Source organism: Triticum dicoccoides, chromosome 5B (genome assembly GCF_002162155.2).
Source record: "Triticum dicoccoides isolate Atlit2015 ecotype Zavitan chromosome 5B, WEW_v2.0, whole genome shotgun sequence".
Lineage (NCBI taxonomy): Eukaryota > Viridiplantae > Streptophyta > Magnoliopsida > Poales > Poaceae > Triticum > Triticum dicoccoides.
Genome location: NC_041389.1, coordinates 372,286,357 through 372,304,654, shown reverse-complemented (window position 1 = coordinate 372,304,654; position 18,298 = coordinate 372,286,357). Strand labels below are relative to the sequence as shown.

General features: G+C 49.9%; 2 protein-coding genes across 2 annotated transcripts; one reads left to right on the top strand and one right to left on the bottom strand.

Annotated features, from left to right (window-relative positions):
- The first annotated feature begins 10,464 nt into the window (after positions 1–10,464).
- Positions 10,465–14,964, top strand: LOC119309220 (enolase 1, chloroplastic-like). The gene is made up of 7 exons (XM_037585257.1): positions 10,465–10,992; positions 12,850–13,157; positions 13,355–13,509; positions 13,601–13,918; positions 14,285–14,431; positions 14,516–14,566; positions 14,686–14,964. The coding sequence occupies exons 1-7, from the start codon at positions 10,607–10,609 to the stop codon at positions 14,749–14,751; spliced, it is 1,431 nt and encodes a 476-aa protein (XP_037441154.1). The 5' UTR covers positions 10,465–10,606; the 3' UTR covers positions 14,752–14,964.
- A 23-nt stretch (positions 14,965–14,987) lies between these two features.
- On the bottom strand, positions 14,988–17,727 carry LOC119309221 (protein STRICTOSIDINE SYNTHASE-LIKE 10-like). Its single transcript, XM_037585258.1, has 3 exons — positions 17,393–17,727; positions 17,051–17,323; positions 14,988–15,666 (listed from the first exon to the last, which is right to left on the bottom strand). The coding sequence occupies exons 1-3, from the start codon at positions 17,686–17,688 to the stop codon at positions 15,141–15,143; spliced, it is 1,095 nt and encodes a 364-aa protein (XP_037441155.1). The 5' UTR covers positions 17,689–17,727; the 3' UTR covers positions 14,988–15,140.
- Between the last annotated feature and the right edge of the window lie 571 nt (positions 17,728–18,298).

Sequence of the window (18,298 nt, the reverse complement as noted above, 5' to 3'; positions counted from 1 at the left end):
GATCGTGGAGGAGAATACTTGAGTCACGAGTTTGGCACACACTTAAGAAAATGTGGAATAGTTTCACAACTCACGCCGCCTGGAACACCTCAGCGTAATGGTGTGTCCGAACGTCGTAATCGCACTCTATTAGATATGGTGCGATCTATGATGTCTCTTACCGATTTACCGCTATCCTTTTGGGGCTATGCTTTAGAGACTGCCGCATTCACTTTAAATAGGGCACCGTCGAAATCCGTTGAGACGACACCAATTGTGGTTTGGGAAGAAACCTAAGCTGTCGTTTCTAAAAGTTTGGGGATGCGATGCTTATGTCAAGAAACTTCAACCTGAAAAGCTCGAACCCAAGTCGGAAAAATGCGTCTTCATAGGATACCCAAAAGAAACTATTGGGTACACCTTCTACCTCAGATCCGAAGGCAAGATCTTTGTTGCCAAGAATGGGTCCTTTCTGGAGAAAGAGTTTCTCTCGAAAGAAGTAAGTGGGAGGAAAGTAGAGCTTGATGAAGTATTACCTCTTGAACCGGAAAATGGCGCAACTCAAGAAAATGTTCCTGAGGTGCCTGCACCGACTAGAGAGGAAGTTAATGATCAAGATACTTCTGATCAAGCCCCTACTGAAATTCGAAGGTCCACAAGGACACGTTCCGCACCAGAGTGGTACGGCAACCCTGTCTTGGAAATCATGCTGTTAGACAACGGCGAACCTTCGAACTATGAAGAAGCGATGGCGGGCCTGGATTCCGACAAATGGCTAGAAGCCATGAAATCCGAGATAGGATCCATGTATGAAAACAAAGTATGGACTTTGACTGACTTGCCCGTTGAGCGGCGAGCCATAGAAAATAAATGGATCTTTAAGAGGAAGACAGACGCGGATGGTAATGTGACCATCTATAAAGCTTGGCTTGTCGCTAAGGGTTATCGACAAGTTCAAGGGGTTGACTACGATGAGACTTTCTCACCGGTAGCGAAGCTGAAGTCCGTCCGAATCATGTTAGCAATTGCCGCATTCTATGATTACGAAATATGGCAAATGGACGTCAAAACGGCATTCCTTAATGGTTTCCTTAAGGAAGAATTGTATATGATACAGCCGGAAGGTTTTGTCGATCCTAAGAATGCTGACAAAGTGTGCAAGCTCCAACGCTCGATTTATGGGCTGGTGCAAGCATCTCGGAGTTGGAACATTCGCTTTGATGAGATGATCAAAGCGTTTGGGTTTACACAGACTTATGGAGAAGCCTGCGTTTACAAGAAAGTGAGTGGGAGCTCTGTAGCATTTCTCATATTATATGTAGATGACATATTTTTGATGGGAAATGATATAGAACTCTTGGATAGCATCAAGACCTACTTGAATAAAAGTTTTTCAATGAAGGACCTTGGAGAAGCTGCTTATATATTAGGCATCAAAATCTATAGAGATAGATCGAGACGCCTCATAGGTCTTTCACAAAGCACATACCTTGATAAGATATTGAAGAAGTTCAATATGGATCAATCCAAGAAGGGGTTCTTGCCTGTGTTACAAGGTGTGAAATTGAGCTCAGCTCAATGTCCGACCACGGCAGAAGATATAGAAGAGATGAGCGTCATCCCCTATGCCTCAGCCATAGGTTCTATTATGTATGCCATGCTGTGTACCAGACCTGATGTTAACCTTGCCGTCAGTTTGGTAGGAAGGTACCAAAGTAATCCCGGCAAGGAACACTGGACAGCGGTCAAGAATATCCTGAAGTACCTGAAAAGGACTAAGGAAATGTTTCTCGTTTATGGAGGTGACGAAGAGCTCGTCGTAAAGGGTTACGTCGACGCTAGCTTCGACACAGATATGGATGACTCTAAGTCACAAACCGGATACGTGTATATTTTGAATGGTGGGGCAGTAAGCTGGTGCAGTTGCAAGCAAAGCGTCGTGGCGGGATCTACATGTGAAGCGGAGTACATGGCAGCCTCGGAGGCAGCACATGAAGCAATATGGGTGAAGGAGTTCATCACCGACCTAGGAGTCATACCCAATGCGTCGGGGCCGATCAAGCTCTTCTGTGACAACACTGGAGCTATTGCACTTGCCAAGGAGCCCAGGTTTCACAAGAAGACAAGGCACATCAAGCGTCGCTTCAACTCCATTCGTGAAAATGTTCAAGATGGAGACATAGAGATTTGTAAAGTACATACGGACCTGAATATAGCAGATCCATTGACTAAACCTCTCCCTAGAGCAAAACATGATCAACACCAGAATTCCATGGGTGTTCGATTCATCACAATGTAACTAGATTATTGACTCTAGTGCAAGTGGGAGACTGTTGGAAATATGCCCTAGAGGCAATAATAAAAGCATTATTATTATATTTCCTTGTTCATGATAATCATCTTTATTCATGCTATAATTGTGTTATCCGGAAATCGTAATACATGTGTGAATAACAGACACCAACATGTCCCTAGTGAGCCTCTAGTTGACTAGCTCGTTGATCAACAGATAGTCATGGTTTCCTGAATATGGACACTGGATGTCATTGATAACGAGATCACATCATTGGGAGAATGATGTGATGGACAAGACCCAATCCTAAACATAGCACAAGATCGTATAGTTCGTTTGCTAGAGTTTTCCAATGTCAAAGTATCTTTTCCTTAGACCATGAGATCGTGTAACTCCCGGATACCGTAGGAGTACTTTGGGTATGCCAAACGTCACAACGTAACTGGGTGACTATAAAGGTAGACTACGGGTATCTCCGAAAGTGTCTGTTGGGTGACATGGATCAAGACTGGGATTTGTCACTCCGTATGACGGAGAGATATCACTGGGCCCACTCGGTAATGCATCATCATAATGAGCTCAGAGTGACCAAGTGTCTGGTCACGGGATCATGCATTACGGTACGAGTAAAGTGACTTGCCGGTAACGAGATTGAATGAGGTATTGGGATACCGACGATCGAATCTCGGGCAAGTAACATATCGATAGACAAAGGGAATAGCGTACGGGATTGATTAAATCCTCGACATCGTGGTTCATCCGATGAGATCATCGTGGAGCATGTGGGAGCCAACATGGGTATCCAGATCCCGCTGTTGGTTATTGACCGGAGAGTCGTCTCGGTCATGTCTGCTTGTCTCCCGAACCCGTAGGGTCTACACACTTAAGGTTCGGTGACGCTAGGGTTATGAAGATATGTATATGCAGAAACCCGAATGTTGTTCGGAGTCTCGGATGAGATCCCGGACGTCACGAGGAGTTCCGGAATGGTCCGGAGGTAAAGAATTATATATAGGAAGTGCTATTTCGGGCATCGGGACAAGTTTCGGGGTTATCGGTATTGTACCGGGACCACCGGGAGGGTCCCGGGGGTCCACCGGGTGGGGCCACCTATCCCGGGGGGCCACATGGGCTGTAGGGGGTGCGCCTTGGCCTAGATGGTCCAAGGGCACCAGCCCCTATAGGCCCATGCGCCTAGGGTTTCCACCATGGAAGAGTCCATGTGGTGGAAGGCACCCCTAGGTGCCTTGGGGGGGAGGGAAACCTCCCCTTGGCCGCCGCCCCCCCTAGTAGATGCCATCTACTAGGGCCGGCGCCCCCCTGGCACCCCTATATATAGTGGGGGGGGGAGAGGAGGGATTTTACACCAGCCCCTGGCGCCTCCATCTTCCCCCGTTACGTCTCTCCCTCGTAGTCTTGGCGAAGCCCTGCTGCTGTGACGCCCTGCATCCACCACCACGCCGTCGTGCTGCTGGATCTTCATCAACCTCTCCTTTCCCCTTGCTGGATCAAGAAGGAGGAGACGTCTCCCGTCCCGTACGTGTGTTGAACGCGGAGGTGCCGTCCGTTCGGCGCTGGTCATCGGTGATTTGAATCACGTCGAGTACGACTACATCATCACCGTTCTTTTGAACGCTTCCGTGCGTGATCTACAAAGGTATGTAGATGCATCTAATCACTCGTTGCTAGATGAACTCCTAGATGATATTGGTGAAACGAGTAGGAAAATTTTTGTTTTCTGCAACGTTCCCCAACAAGCCCAACATGGCTCGGCTGGCTCAGGAGTGTGCGGACCGGAACCAACGACCGGATACGAGTCCGGGGGTCCGGGGATATAGGTCTCCACAGAGATGTGGCCTGTGTTTGGCTCTACCGCCGATGAGCATGCGGCCTGCGGGGTGGGGTCCATCCCTTCGTCCTCGGGCAACACAACCTGTTCCGGATTTAGATCCAGGGCTATTGCAGGGATGATGTTCCGAGCATTGTCCGACAACAGGTCTAGGCCATGCTCGTCACGACTGTCCGGCGTTCCTGGCGCAGGCTCGAATCCGTCGAAGATCAAGTCTCCGCGGACATTTGCAGTGTAGTTCAAGTTTTCGAACCTGATCTGGTGGCCAGGGGCGAAGCTATCGATCTGCTCCAACTGGCCAAGCGAATTGGCCCGCAGTGCGAAGCCGCCGAACACAAAGATCTGTCCGGGGAGAAAAGTCTCACCCTGGACCATGTTGTTGATGACTGAAGACGCCATCAAGCCTTGAAGCGACGACACAGAGGAACTCTCAATGAAAGCACCAATGTCGGTGTCAAAACCAGTGGATCTCGGGTAGGGGGTCCCGATCTGTGCGTCTTAGGCTGATGGTAACAGGAAGCAAGGGACACAATGTTTACCCAGGTTCGGGCCCTCTCGATGGAGGTAAAACCCTACTTCCTGCTTGATTAATATTGAAGATATGTGTAGTACAAGAGTAGATCTACCACGAGATCGTAGAGGCTAAACCCTAAGAGCTAGCCTATGATGGTATGATTGTAATTGTGATCGGCCTTCTAAGGACCATGCTCTCCGGTGTTTATAGACACCGGAGGGCTAGGGTTTACATGGAGTCGGTTACAAGGAAGGAAATATAATATCCGGATCGCCAAGCTTGTCTTCCACGCAAAGGAGAGTCCCATCCAGACACGAGCCAAAGTCTTGAGTCTTGTATCTTGACGCTTCTATAGTCCGAACGATGTATACAGTCCGGCTGTCCGGATACCCCCTTATCTAGGACTCCCTTAGTCGATGCCCGCAAACTATTTGACAGCTTATCAAGGTACAAAATGGACTCCGCCGACGAATTCTTTTTCCACAGTTTCCTTTGCGACTTCGACGATTCCTTGCCCGATGATGAGGAGGAGATCTTGGCTGCCGTGTTGGTCCATCACCACCTTAATAGTAAGCAGCCGTTGTTCCGTGGCTCGATCCCGGGGCACCTTCCGACATTGAATCATAGTCGAGAGAGCGACCATTTCCTTCTTTGGAAGGACTACTTTGACACCACCAATCCACTGTTCAAACATCAGAAATTCCGGCGGCATTTCTGTATGGGTAGGCATATTTTCAACCGTATTAGAGAGGGGGTGGTCGGATACGATAACTTTTTCGAGTGCAAAGAGGGTGCCCTTGGAAAGACTGGCTTCTCATCTTAATGCATTGTAGCCATTCGGATGCTTGCATACGGAGTGCCCGGTGATCTCATCGATGAGTACGTCCGTATGAGAGAGTCTACATTCCTAGACTCCATGTACAAGTTCTGCAAGGCTGTGATTGCTGTGTTCAGTCCTGAGTACTTGAGAGAGCCAACTCCTCAAGATACAACCCGCTTGTTGGCGATGAATGCCAGCAAGGGCTTCCCAAGGATGCTTGGCAGTATAGACTGCATGCACTGGGAGTGGAAGAACTACCCTTCTGCTTGGTAAGGGCAATATAAGGGCCATGTCAGGGTTTGTGCTGTCATACTTGAGGCCGTGGCCTCACAAGATCTTTGGATCTGGCACTCTTTCTTCGCCATGGCCGAATCACACAATGATATCAACGTGCTTCAACGCTCGCTGGCCTTTGCAAGGCTTGCCAAAGGCAACAGCCCGCTGGTGAATGTTACCATCAACGGCCACAACTACGACAAAGGATACTACATAGATGACGATCTCTATTCTTAGTGAACCACTATTGTCAAGACAATCTCCAACCCTCTCGGAGAGAAGAGTAAAATATTTGCCCAAGAGCAAGAGAGTGCTAGGAAGGACGTCGAGCATGCCTTTAGTGTTTTGCAATATCGATGGAGCATCGTTCGGTATTCTGCTAGGACTTGGAGCACCAAGAAACTATGGGAGGTCATGACAGCTTGTGTGATCATGCACAATATGACCGTAGAAGACGAGCATTTGGAACGTATCTACGATCAAAGGTTTCAATTTTAGGGTGAGAATGTTGTGCCTGAGCATGGAGAAGCGGCAACTTTTGAACAGTTCATCCAATTTCATCATGAAATGCGTGATTGAGAAACTCACATGCATGTGCAAAATGATTTGGTTGAGCATGGCTCATGTTGGCAACCAATAGATGCATCTTCTTTTCACATGTATTTGAGACAATTTATTATTTATTTGGCTTGTAAAACTATGCTTAATTTAGTTGGTTTTTAAACTATTCTTTATTTGGTTGTGGAACTATGCTATTTTTTATATGTTTGCTTGTGAAATAATGCAAAATGTACGCATATTTATTGAAAAAGGGCGGCAGCCGGCCACGCCAGCAAATGTGGGTCGGCGCGTTGTGTTGGAAATATGCCCTAGAGGGAATAATAAAATGGTTATTATTATATTTCCTTGTTCATGATAATTGTCTATTGTTCATGCTAAAATTGTATCAACTGGAAAACGTAATACATGTGTGAATACATAGACCACAACATGTCTCTAGTGAGCCTCTAGTTGACTAGCTCGTTGATCAATAGATGGTTATGGTTTTCTGACCATGGACATTGGATGTCATTGATAACGGGATCACATCATTAGGAAAATGATGTGATGGACAAGACCCAATCCTAAGCATAGCACAAGATCGTGTAGTTCGTTTGCTAAAGCTTTTCTAATGTCAAGTATCAGTTTCTTAGACCATGAGATTGTGTAACTCCCGGATACCGTAGGTGTGCTTTGGGTGTACCAAACGTCACAACGTAACTGGGTGACTATAAAGGTGCATTATAGGTATCTCCGAAAGTGTTTGTTGGGTTGACATGAATCGAGTCACTCCGTATGACGGAGAGGTATCTCTGGGCCCACTCGGTAATGCATCATCGTAATGAGCTCAATGTGACTAAGTAGTTAGTCACGGGATCATGCATTAAGGAACGAGTAAAGTGACTTGTCGGTAACGAGATTGAACGAGGTATTGGGATACCGACGATCGAATCTCGGGCAAGTAACGTACCGGCTGACAAAGGGAATTATATATGGGATTGCTTGAATCCTTGACATCGTGGTTCATCCGATGAGATCATCGTGGAACATGTGGGAGCCAAGATGGGTATCCAGATCCCGCTGTTGGTTATTGACCGGAGAACGTCTTGGTCATGTCTGCATGGTTCCCGAACCCGTAGGGTCTACACACTTAAGGTTCGATGACGCTAGGGTTATAAAGGAAGTTTGTATGTGGTTACTGAATGTTGTTCGGAGTCCCGAATGATATCTCGGACGTCACGAGGAGTTCCGAAATGGTCCGGAGGTAAAGATTTATATATGGAAAGTCCAGTTTCTGTCACCGGAATAGTTTCGATGGTTATCGGTATTGTATCGGGACCACCGAAAGGTGTCCGGAGGTCCACCGGGTGGGGCCACCTGCCCCGGGGGGCTTAATGGGCTGAATATGGGAGAGAATCAGCCCCTAGTGGGCTGGTGCGCCCCTCCCCAAGGGCCCAAGGCGCCTAGGGTTGAAAACAATAGGGGAGGGGGGCACCTCCACCTTGCTTGGGGGGCAAGTCTCCCCCTCCTGGCCGCCGCCCCTCCCCTCTAGATGGGATCTGGAGGGGGCCGGCTCCCTCTCCCCTTCCCCTATAAATAGTGGAGGTTTTGGGGCTGCCAAGAACATGAGTTTTCCTCTCCCTGGCGCGGCCCTACCCCTCTCCCTCCTCGTCTCTCGCAGTGCTTGGCGAAGCCCTGCTGGAGTGCCACGCTCCTCCATCACCACCACGCCATTGTGCTGCTGCTGGACGGAGTCTTCCCCATCCTCTCCCTCTCTCCTTGCTGGATCAAGGCACGGGAGACGTCACCGGGCTGTACGTGCGTTGGACGTGGAGGCACCGTTCTTCGGTGCTTAGATCGGATTCAGCCGCGATCTGAATCGCTTCGTGAACGACTCCACCGATCGCGTTCTTGTAACGCTTCCGCATCGCAATCTTTAAGGGTATGAAGATGCACTCCCCTCTCTCTCGTTGCTAGTATCTCCATAGATTGATCTTGGTGATGCATAGAAAATTTTGAATTTCTGCTACGTTTCCCAACACGTTGGGTCCACTACTGACCCAAATAAAAAAAGACCATCGCGTTGGGTTGCTCTTAGTCCAACTCCACCGCGCGGGCCCATTCTGTCCGGCCCCGTCCGTTTGGGGTAAAATGAACAAACCGGGCGGCCCAGCGCGCGACGGCCCGGACCCATCTTGTCCGTTTTGTGTCCGGGCCGACCCATTTCGAGCGCAAACTTGCGCCGGGTTTGGGTCGCGGCGGACAGCAAACGGACGCGCGCTCGTCCGCGTCGGGGCCGCTTGGCATGCGGCCACCTACCTCCCACCCGCCAACATCAATGCGCACGTGCGGGTGGCCCCACCTGTCATCCGCCCAGCGAACGGTCGCCGTCCTTCTTAAATGGGAAATCGTGGACCGGTCGTCGTCCACACTTCTCACTCTGGCCCCTCTCCGCCCCCTCGAAAGCCGACACTCCCAAACCCTAGCCGCTCCCCGTCCTTGAACTCGCCGGCCGGCCGCAGCCATGGGGCTATGGAACTACGGCCGCAAGGGGAAGCACGACCGCGAGGCCGGCTCCTCATCGGGACGCCGCCGCGGCTCCGTGAAGAAGGAGGAGCCCGAATCACCGCCGCGCTCCTCCCGTCGAGCCCCCGCGCTGGCCCCCTTCACCATCGCCCCTAGGCCCGCCGACGAGCGCGACCGGCAGTACCTCTGCGCCGATGTGTGCCGGCGCTACTGGGAGACGAGGACGCCGGTCCTGTGGAGCAACGTCCACCTCCCCAACAATTGGCACCTCTCCGCCGACCGGGTCCCGATCCCGCCGGTGCCGACGAGCGGCCGTGCGCGCCGCGATGAGATCGAGCGCCGCTGCCGCCTCCTTCCCGACGACCTCTACTTCGATGATATGTACGCCCCTGATTCCGGCCTCTGGGACACCTGGCTCCAGGACGAGCACGACACGTGACGCGCGTCCTACTTCGTCGGCACAGTATCGGGGCCGCGACGGCCACGTCGGTAGGTGCGCAGGCGTTCGCGGGTGCGCGGCCTCACGCCCACGCCGTCGCCTTCCCTGTCTCCGTCACCACCTCCACCTCCTCGCATGACAGCGGAGGAGGAGGCCCGGCTCATGCAGCGTGTCATGGAGGACTTCATGAACACACACGATGAGCGCCAATGGCTGGGCCTCGAGGAGACGATGGCCCTCTCTGCGGTTGGCGACTTCGCCATCCCCGAGCTGGATATGGTGGCGGAGGAGGAGCCGATGGAGGACGGGCCGGTGGCCGCGTTCCACGCGGATCTGGTGGGCCAGCACTGGAGCTGGTCGTGCACGGCTCTGGAGATGGCCGACGCCATGGGGGGCGTGAACTGGTGCCCCACGCCGCCGCGGTCACCGGAGCGGGAGGCCTCGTCACGGGAGTAGGTGGTGCAGGCACCTCCCGCCTTCCAGCCCGTCCCTCGTGTACCACGCGCCGCCGTCCCACCTTTGGATGCCGCCGGCCTAAGTCGACCTCGTCAGCGACGACGACGACACCGGCGCCCAGTGAAGACGGCGACGACGACGGCATCGACAGGCGCGGCAGGAGCGCGCGGGCGGCGTTTTTTATTTTGTTTTTATGTTAATTATGTCATTGGGCTGTTAAGTGAACTGTTAAACTGGGTCATTTTGTGGCCGTGACCCCGAACTAATGTTTTATGTTTTTTACTGCGTTTATTTATTTTTTTAGTCATTTTATTTACGTTTTTATGTCTTTTTTAATCATATCCACGCGGACATGATTTGTGGTCCGGCCACGCGGCGAACGCACACACGACTCAACAGACAAGACCGGACACGGGCGAACTTATTGCCGTCCTAAAGAGACAAAATCCAGCCAAATCAGACGTCCGTTTGCGGTTGTGCGGCGAAGTTGTCCTTACGCTCGCTGGCGCACCGGCATCCGACGAACTCCGGCACAGCACGCACTCACGTCACGCGCTCCACCCATGACACGACGAGCTTGCGTCGCATCGCCCTTCCGGTCTCCCACCGGCCGCCACCACCGCGGCACCAACCCCGAAAGGCCAAAGCGCTCGGCCAGGAGGCAAAACCGCAAAAGACGAGCCAAGGCAACCGATCACTCGCCGACTCCTGGGCCCCGCCTGCTACCTCCGCTTCGCCGCCTCCACCAACTCGCCTCCTTCAAAATTGTTATTCCCGAGAAATAAAACACCCTCGACGTCCCACCTCGCCGCCTCCGCCCAACGAACCCGACGACCTCCTCCACGCCGCCGCCGCCGCCGCCGCGATATAATAAAACCCGGCCTTGGCGCCCCCCCTCCCGCCAACCTCTCAGGATGGCCCACCATCTCCTCCTCCCCTCCAAGCCCCTCCTGCCCGCCGCGGCCGCCGCCACCCCGCGCCGCGGCTGCGGTCGCCCCGTCGTCTCCGTCCGCGCGTCGGTGGCTGCCTCTTCGAAGGCCGCCGGGGCGGAGGCCGTGCGGTCGATCCGCGCGCGGCAGATCGTGGACAGCCGGGGGAACCCCACCGTCGAGGTCGACCTCGTCGCCGGCGACGGCAGCCTCCACCGCTCCGCCGTTCCCAGCGGGGCCTCCACGGGGATCTACGAGGCCCTCGAGCTCCGCGACGGGGACAAGTCGGTCTACGGAGGGAAGGGCGTGCTCACCGCCGTTCGCAACATCAACGAGGTCATCGCGCCCAAGCTCGTCGGCGTCGACGTGAGGTGAGAGCTTGGTTAAGACTTAAGAAACGAAATCTCAAGCTAGTCTCAGAAAAATGCTGGATCCAATCACCCGTGGCCCCGGCAGTTATTTACTCCCTCCATCCCGTAATGCAAGACGTTATTGCAATTTACAACCAATATACACGGGGAGTATTTGTTTGTTTGAGTAATGCGGCTACGGTAGTTGGGTGGGGAAACGTGGTGTTGTGCACTTGCTATACATTCATGATCTTTTGGCCGTGGTGATAACTATTGATTTTCAAGTAGAAGTACAATGTACTGAGATTGATGTGATCGGGTGTTTGCCCACGTTTAGTGAGAATCGGGTTGCTCATTAGTGCTTAATACTGTGGAGTACTAGTGTTTAGGTAATGAAAAAACTTATGGCAGTTGCTTCTGGGCTTTGTATGCATACTCTGTGAACTTTAAACATCTGACTGTTGTTCATGTTTATTGATGAGCTTGCTATTCTTGCTATGCTAGTTATGATATTTGGTTCAAATCCTGCTGCTGTTGCCACTGACCGACCGTCTTATCCTAAAATGATAAAATCCTGTACAGATATAAAACTGTCAAAACTAGACATCTTTCGTAGTTCCTGGGCAAATGAAAAAGATATAAATATAAATTTCAAACAGTTTTGCTAAAGCACATCTAGACGTGCTCAAAGTATTGCACATCTATGTCCTATGTCATTGATTTTACGCTAAGATTCGTGCAAGCATTTTCTTTTGTATTTTTCCTTTTCCTTTTCTAGATGTGCCCTAGACAGAATTCAAACCTCCAAGAGTCAAGATCCACACTTCTAAAACAAGATAATACCGAACACTAGATATGTCTTCGCAACCAGTTGTTTAGCATGACTATCAGTTTCTGCGAAGCTCCCTCTTTAAGCTAGTTGATATCTGTAATGAAGTTAACCTTTGCTAAGCATATCAATTTAGTGGCTTCGTAGATTTGTACTGATCTAGCTGTGATTACTGAAGTTTCCACTCTGGAACACTTTTTTTTCCTAAATATGAAGTGGAGATTGTAAGTAGTAGTACTGCTGGACAGGGTGCATCTTTTGTGTATCCATGATGTTGTTAAATGCAAGATTACTTGCGCACTTGGTCAAATAAGCTCTAACTGCTTTTCTGTTTGTGGCGATGTGGTAGTAGGCTCTGCATGATGAAGAATTGGTGATCAATATGCAAGGAAATCAAATCAATTGAGCTCTTGCTCAAGAAGAATCTACTTTTTTCTGTTTGTCGTAGTAGCCACTGCATGGTTACAGTTGTACTGCCTACCATGTCCCATGTTAGCTAAACTTTTGCATTTGCCTTCCTTATTAGTATGGATTGGTAAATTTATATCTTCAGCAATCTCAGTGCACTTTTCTAATGGATGGCATGGTAGTTCTCAAGTTTGTCTTCTTTGGTATTTTTCTTGTGATAATAATGGTACAATATGTGGAGCATGCCTCATTGGAAGGGACATAAGAACTACATTGGGCACATTAAGTGCATATTACAAAATTACAAGTAACACCCAGTTCTAATGCTGAAAACTAAAAGATATTTGGATATACCTAACCACAGTTTCTGGCCGGCTTGATTCCCTAAATTTGCAAAGGATGAAATTAAATGGATTACTTGGAATCGGGCATGACCGCATGGAGGGAACTATGCGATTCCACTACTTCCAAAGTGACCAAACCTTACTAGGGTATAAAGGCATGCCAATTAACATAAATTGTGCTATTGCCTTTGCTAGCTTGCATCCAAATAGCTGAGGTTCTGTCAATTTACTGTTATCATCGGTTCTCTGTGCCTGGCATCTAATTTGTAATGCAAACTTCATTTGTCATTTTGTCAGGAACCAGAAAGATGTTGATGCGATCATGCTTGACATTGATGGAACTGAAAACAAATCACAGTTGGGTGCCAATGCTATTCTTGGAGTCTCTTTAAGCGTATGCAGGGCCGGTGCTTCTGCAAAAGGAGTTCCTCTGTATAAACATATTCAGGAGCTTTCAGGCACCAAGGAGCTTGTCATGCCTGTCCCAGCTTTCAATGTAATAAACGGAGGTAGCCATGCTGGTAATAATCTGGCTATGCAGGAATTCATGCTTTTACCCGTGGGGGCAACTTCATTTGCCGAGGCTCTTCGTATGGGCAGTGAAGGTAATCTATTGTATTTTCTTGACCTACACCGCTTTACCTCTTAGTGCATTTCATCTTGGTTGTGACCTGTAAATTATCACTATTATCCAGCAGGCATTTCTTTGGGGGCTGTTTCTTCTAGACTTTTGCTCTTTTTTTTGTCTGTTCCATCTTTAATCCTCACTGAGAGTTGTCTGCTTCACTTGTCCATTTTACAGTTTACCATGTTCTTAAGGGCATCATTAAGGCGAAATACGGTCAAGATGCATGCAATGTTGGAGATGAAGGTGGTTTTGCTCCTAATGTTCAAGACAACAGGGAGGGCCTTGTTTTGCTTATGGATGCCATTGAGAAAGCAGGCTACACTGGAAAGGTGGGTTGCCATTTTTCTTATTTTACTGGCACCTTCTCGATCACTCTTTCCTCTTTCAATTTATAAAACTGAGAAAAACATCGTGTTGCAGATTAAAATTGGAATGGATGTTGCAGCATCAGAATTCCTTATGAAGGATGGAAGCTATGATTTAAACTTTAAGAACCAGCCTAATAATGGAGCTCATGTTCTTTCGGCCCAGTCTCTCTGTGATCTGTACAAAGAATTCGTCAAGGATTTCCCTATTGTATCAATTGAGGATCCTTTTGATCAAGATGATTGGAGCTCATGGGCTTCGTTGCAATCCTCGGTTGATATCCAAATTGTCGGCGATGATTTGCTTGTCACAAACCCAAAACGTATAGTAGAGGCTATTGACAAGAAGGCCTGCAACGCTCTGTTACTTAAGGTAAACTTTTACTGTCTATTTCATGCGTGCGTATTTACAACGGACTAATGGTATTCATTCCTTGTACTCCCTCCGTCCCAAAATATAAGATCATTTTGAACACTATCATAGTGTACAAAATTATATTATATTTTTGGGAAGGAGGGAGTTTTTGATGAACATAGCTGTGGCAATCTTTTAGTGATATTTGCCACATAGTTCACATGTACAGTAGTTTCTTTGTTGTTATAATAACCAACAATAATGCAAAGCAGTGCCTACCACCAAGTTCCTAGCTCCCTTCTAATACTGAACGCTAGTAAGCCATGATAAATCTTGTGCTGCTGAAGAGAAACATGGTTAATTCAATTTCGTTTGTCTTTCCAGGTTAATCAGATCGGTACGGTCACGGAATCTATTCAAGCTGCTCTGGATTCAAAGGCTGCTGGTTGGGGCGTGATGGTCAGCCACAGGAGTGGTGAAACAGAAGACAATTTCATTGCGGATCTAGCTGTTGGTTTAGCGAGCGGGCAGGTAAGGGCCACCAGAAATTGTAGTCGTGGCACAGCAGTAGTTCTATCTGTGTTCATCCGGTGACATCTCATTGGTACGTTTCAGATCAAAACTGGAGCTCCGTGCAGAAGCGAGAGACTGGCCAAATACAACCAGGTAAATACGCTTATTCCTGTCTGTCAAGTATTTACTGTACGAACAGCAATTATCCAACTGATTGTGCTTCCGGTTGTAATGTTACCACTCGCTAATAAATATGTTCTTCTTTGATGCAGCTTGTGCGGATTGAAGAGGAGCTAGGCAACGTGCGGTACGCCGGCGAAGCGTTCAGGTCTCCATGAGAAACCCAGAATCACAGACCACTTTGACAGGAGCAGTAAAAGTTTCTACAGCGGCGACAGTGGTGTACTGTGTACATCCTTCGATTAGAAATAAAGGCACCGACCGTATAAATTCATGACATCTCCTTGTAGGAGTGCCGCGGCGCACCCCAAATTTTGCAGCCTTGATTTTATCGCAGATGCATGGCATTATTATCTGCATTTGTACCCCGAGCTATTATACATTTTGCTTGACGGACGACAGCGATGATCAGATTAGTTATTGCTTCTGGCTAGGGTTACAACATGTAGCAACAGGTACTAGGGCACAGGACGCACGATTGTACTACTACATGAGTTGAACGGAGCCCGGCCACACGCGCTCAGACGCATGAATTGCGACGCGATGCTTACCCACCGCATTGCGGTAGAGATGCGAGCTTGAACAGGCCGACGTAGGGCGTGTCGACGGAGCCGATCCACAGCGACCCGTTCCGCTCCACCACCTCGCTCACCGTGGCGTCGCCGAACCCGTGCAGCGCCTCGACCACCGTGCCGTTCGTGGCGTCTCCGGCGACGACGACCCTGACGGCGCTCATGGAGTTGGCCGTGGTCCCGCTCTCTGCCCACTGCTTGTCCCGGTTCATGCCCACCCAGTACCCGCCCCGGCCGCCTCCGTCGGGGCGCACGTTGTCCGGGTACCCCGGCAGGTCGGCGAGCACCTCGGTCTCCCCCGCCGCCGGCCCGCGCAGCCAGTGCCGGAGCAGCCTGCACGAGGACGTCTCGGCCACGACGAGGTGCGTCCCGTCGGCGCTGACGGCCACGCCGTTGGGGAAGGCCAGTCCGGACCTGAGCACGGTGACGTTGCCCGTCTGCGGGTCGTACCTCATCAGCCGCCCCGTCGCGTCGCCGGTCAGCACCACCAGCATGTACTCGCTGCAGGCACAACACAAACATATGATTAGGGAAAACAGAAGCTGCATGCACCACTTCTGACCGGTTATGAATGCGCGTGAATTCATTACGTATCAAGCTCATCTACTGCTCCTCCACGTGAGGGCTGGCTACTGTGGCGATCTTCTGGCTCTTCCCGATAGGGCTTTAACCCTGCTGAGCAGCTTGGTAGCAGCCGTAGAGCCGTAGAGAAGCACTAGCGGCAGCAGGAGTATTTACTGTGATCTCGATCAGACGAGACTGACGAGTACTACTAGTAGTACTAGCGGTAGCAGGAGTATTTACGTTGTTGCTGTTTGATAGTACTCCCTTCGTTCGGAAATACTTGTCGAAGAAATAGATGTATCTAGACGTATTTTAGTTCTAGATACATTCATTTTTATGCATTTCTCCGACAAGTATTTCAGGACGGAGGGAGTATTAAGTAACCCTATCACCTCCCTCAAATTCAAGGGACATTGCAGTATGGCACAGCTTGATAATCTGTATTTTTCCAGTCACTTTCAACAAGTGTTGCTAAAAGAATGTTCTGCGTGCGGTGTGGTGGTATTAATAGTGGCTACCGAGCGTGGTGTTGCTTCCGCCAGATCGGAAACATCTTGGATTTGGATATGCTCGCCAGCTTGAATTGCCGATAGCTAGGAATTAATGCCCACTATATCTGTTCTTCCAAGTTCCAACTGTTTTTTTTTTTTTTGCGGGGTTCCAACTGGTCTTTCTTTTTTGCCCCAATAGCTAGCCTACCCACATATGTAATGCAGTGCAACAAAACTAGTGTCAAACACCTTAAATGCTACACTGAGAGCCTGTTTGAAATCCTTCCACTCCGCAACTCCGCTCCGGAGCGGAACGGCATGTAGTTGTAATTTGGGGAGCTGCTAACCCGGCGCTCCACTCTGCCCTGGAAGAGTGGAGTCTTGCCGAACAGGGCCTAAGTATGTGTCGAGAGTTAGAGAACAGACGCATTGTCATGATTCATCTTTGTCAGGGGTGCTAATCCGGCAGAGTACACGGCTGGCGCGTAAGAACTTTTGCTAGTGAAAAATTTCAAGCTTTATCAGCATTCATTCCAAGCGAATCGACCACGGTTTTATAGTTAAACTTAAGCCGCGGTTGTCCACGTGTTTTAAGCCGTGGAATCGTCCGTGCCATCATACAAGAACAAGGTATACCTGCTGGCTTTTCGCAGATAAAATTCAGTTTCACTTTACCCATTCCGAATCAGCGTGCAAATTACTCGACGTTTTCATCAGCTCATCACCAACAGTGTACTACTGTATATCAATTCCGGTCACATGCTCGTTTTATACTTTTATTACTGCAGTACTGGGGTAGTAGTAGTAATGAATTTGGGTACGGTGCGTACCTCCGTTGGTAGACGGTGCTGCTGTCCGTGAAGTAGACGTCGCCGGTCTCCTGGTCGACGTCGACCCCGTTGAGGAAGTTGAAGGGCAAGCCGTCGGCCTCCGTGGCGACCACCTCCGCGAGCCCGCCGCACCGCCCCACCCTCATCAGCCCCAGGTACGCGTCGGCGATGTACATGTCGCCCGACGCGTGGTGGAACTGCAGGCCCAGCGGCCGCCCGCACGCGCTCTCCGGCTCCACCAGCTTCCTCTTCGCCGCGCACTCCGCCATCGTCCTGCGTGTTCGGTTAGCTCACGATCGTGCTGTGCCAAGGCTGTGCATGGTCCATTGATCGATCACTCACTTGTGCTTGTAGTTGTGGGCGAACTCGGTCCAGCCGCGGTGGCGGCGGTTGCCCCTCCACCGAAGGACGCGGCCGTCGGAAACGCCGGTGTACGGACCACCGCCGCGGTGGTCAAAGACGATGCTCTCCGGGCCGAACGCCGGCCGGGCCAACCGCACCGGTATGACCCTCGAGCCGGCGTAAATAGACTTCATCTCCTGGGTGGCGGCCGCCATTGGAGGTAGCCATACGAGAAATGCGAGGGAGAGGAAGGACCTGAGCAAAGTGGCAGAGCGACAATGCGTGGCCTCCTCCATGTCCGTTAATTTGAGAAGGAGCGGCGGCGGCGTATGCCTTCTTATATAAGCTGTCAGGGCTTGCTCCAGCCTTCTGGTAGGCATGTAATAATGGAGAAGCTAGATGCAGCGCGCTGTTCGGTCGTGGTTTAGTGTAACTAGAGTATGAGGTTTATGGGGGTAAGATTTTCAATTCAGGGCCACGATTTTCTTTTTTTTAGCTTGTTATAGAGGGAGTTTTTACTGACCGACAAGTCATATCAAGTCGATACAATGAAGAATGTATCCCTCTAATAAGTCATTTGTGCAAAGGCTACCATGAAAAAAAAAAGCTTTTAGTAGTGATCAAAAATGTATTTCTACATCTAAAAAAAGTGTATTTCTAAAGAGTACAACGTAAGATACACGCGTGCAAAAATCACATGTATACATTTACACGGTGTCTACTATAGCCCATAAGTATCGCGTTCTAAGATTGACAGAGTCTACACCAATTTTTTTAGGGAGCTACCTTATACTCATTCTGAAATCCCAGCGTCCCTGGCACGACACACTGCAATGGTTCATTTTTAGGGATTTTAGCATGGCTGAGCATTTTCAGAATTTTGGACCAGAGGAAAACATCCACACA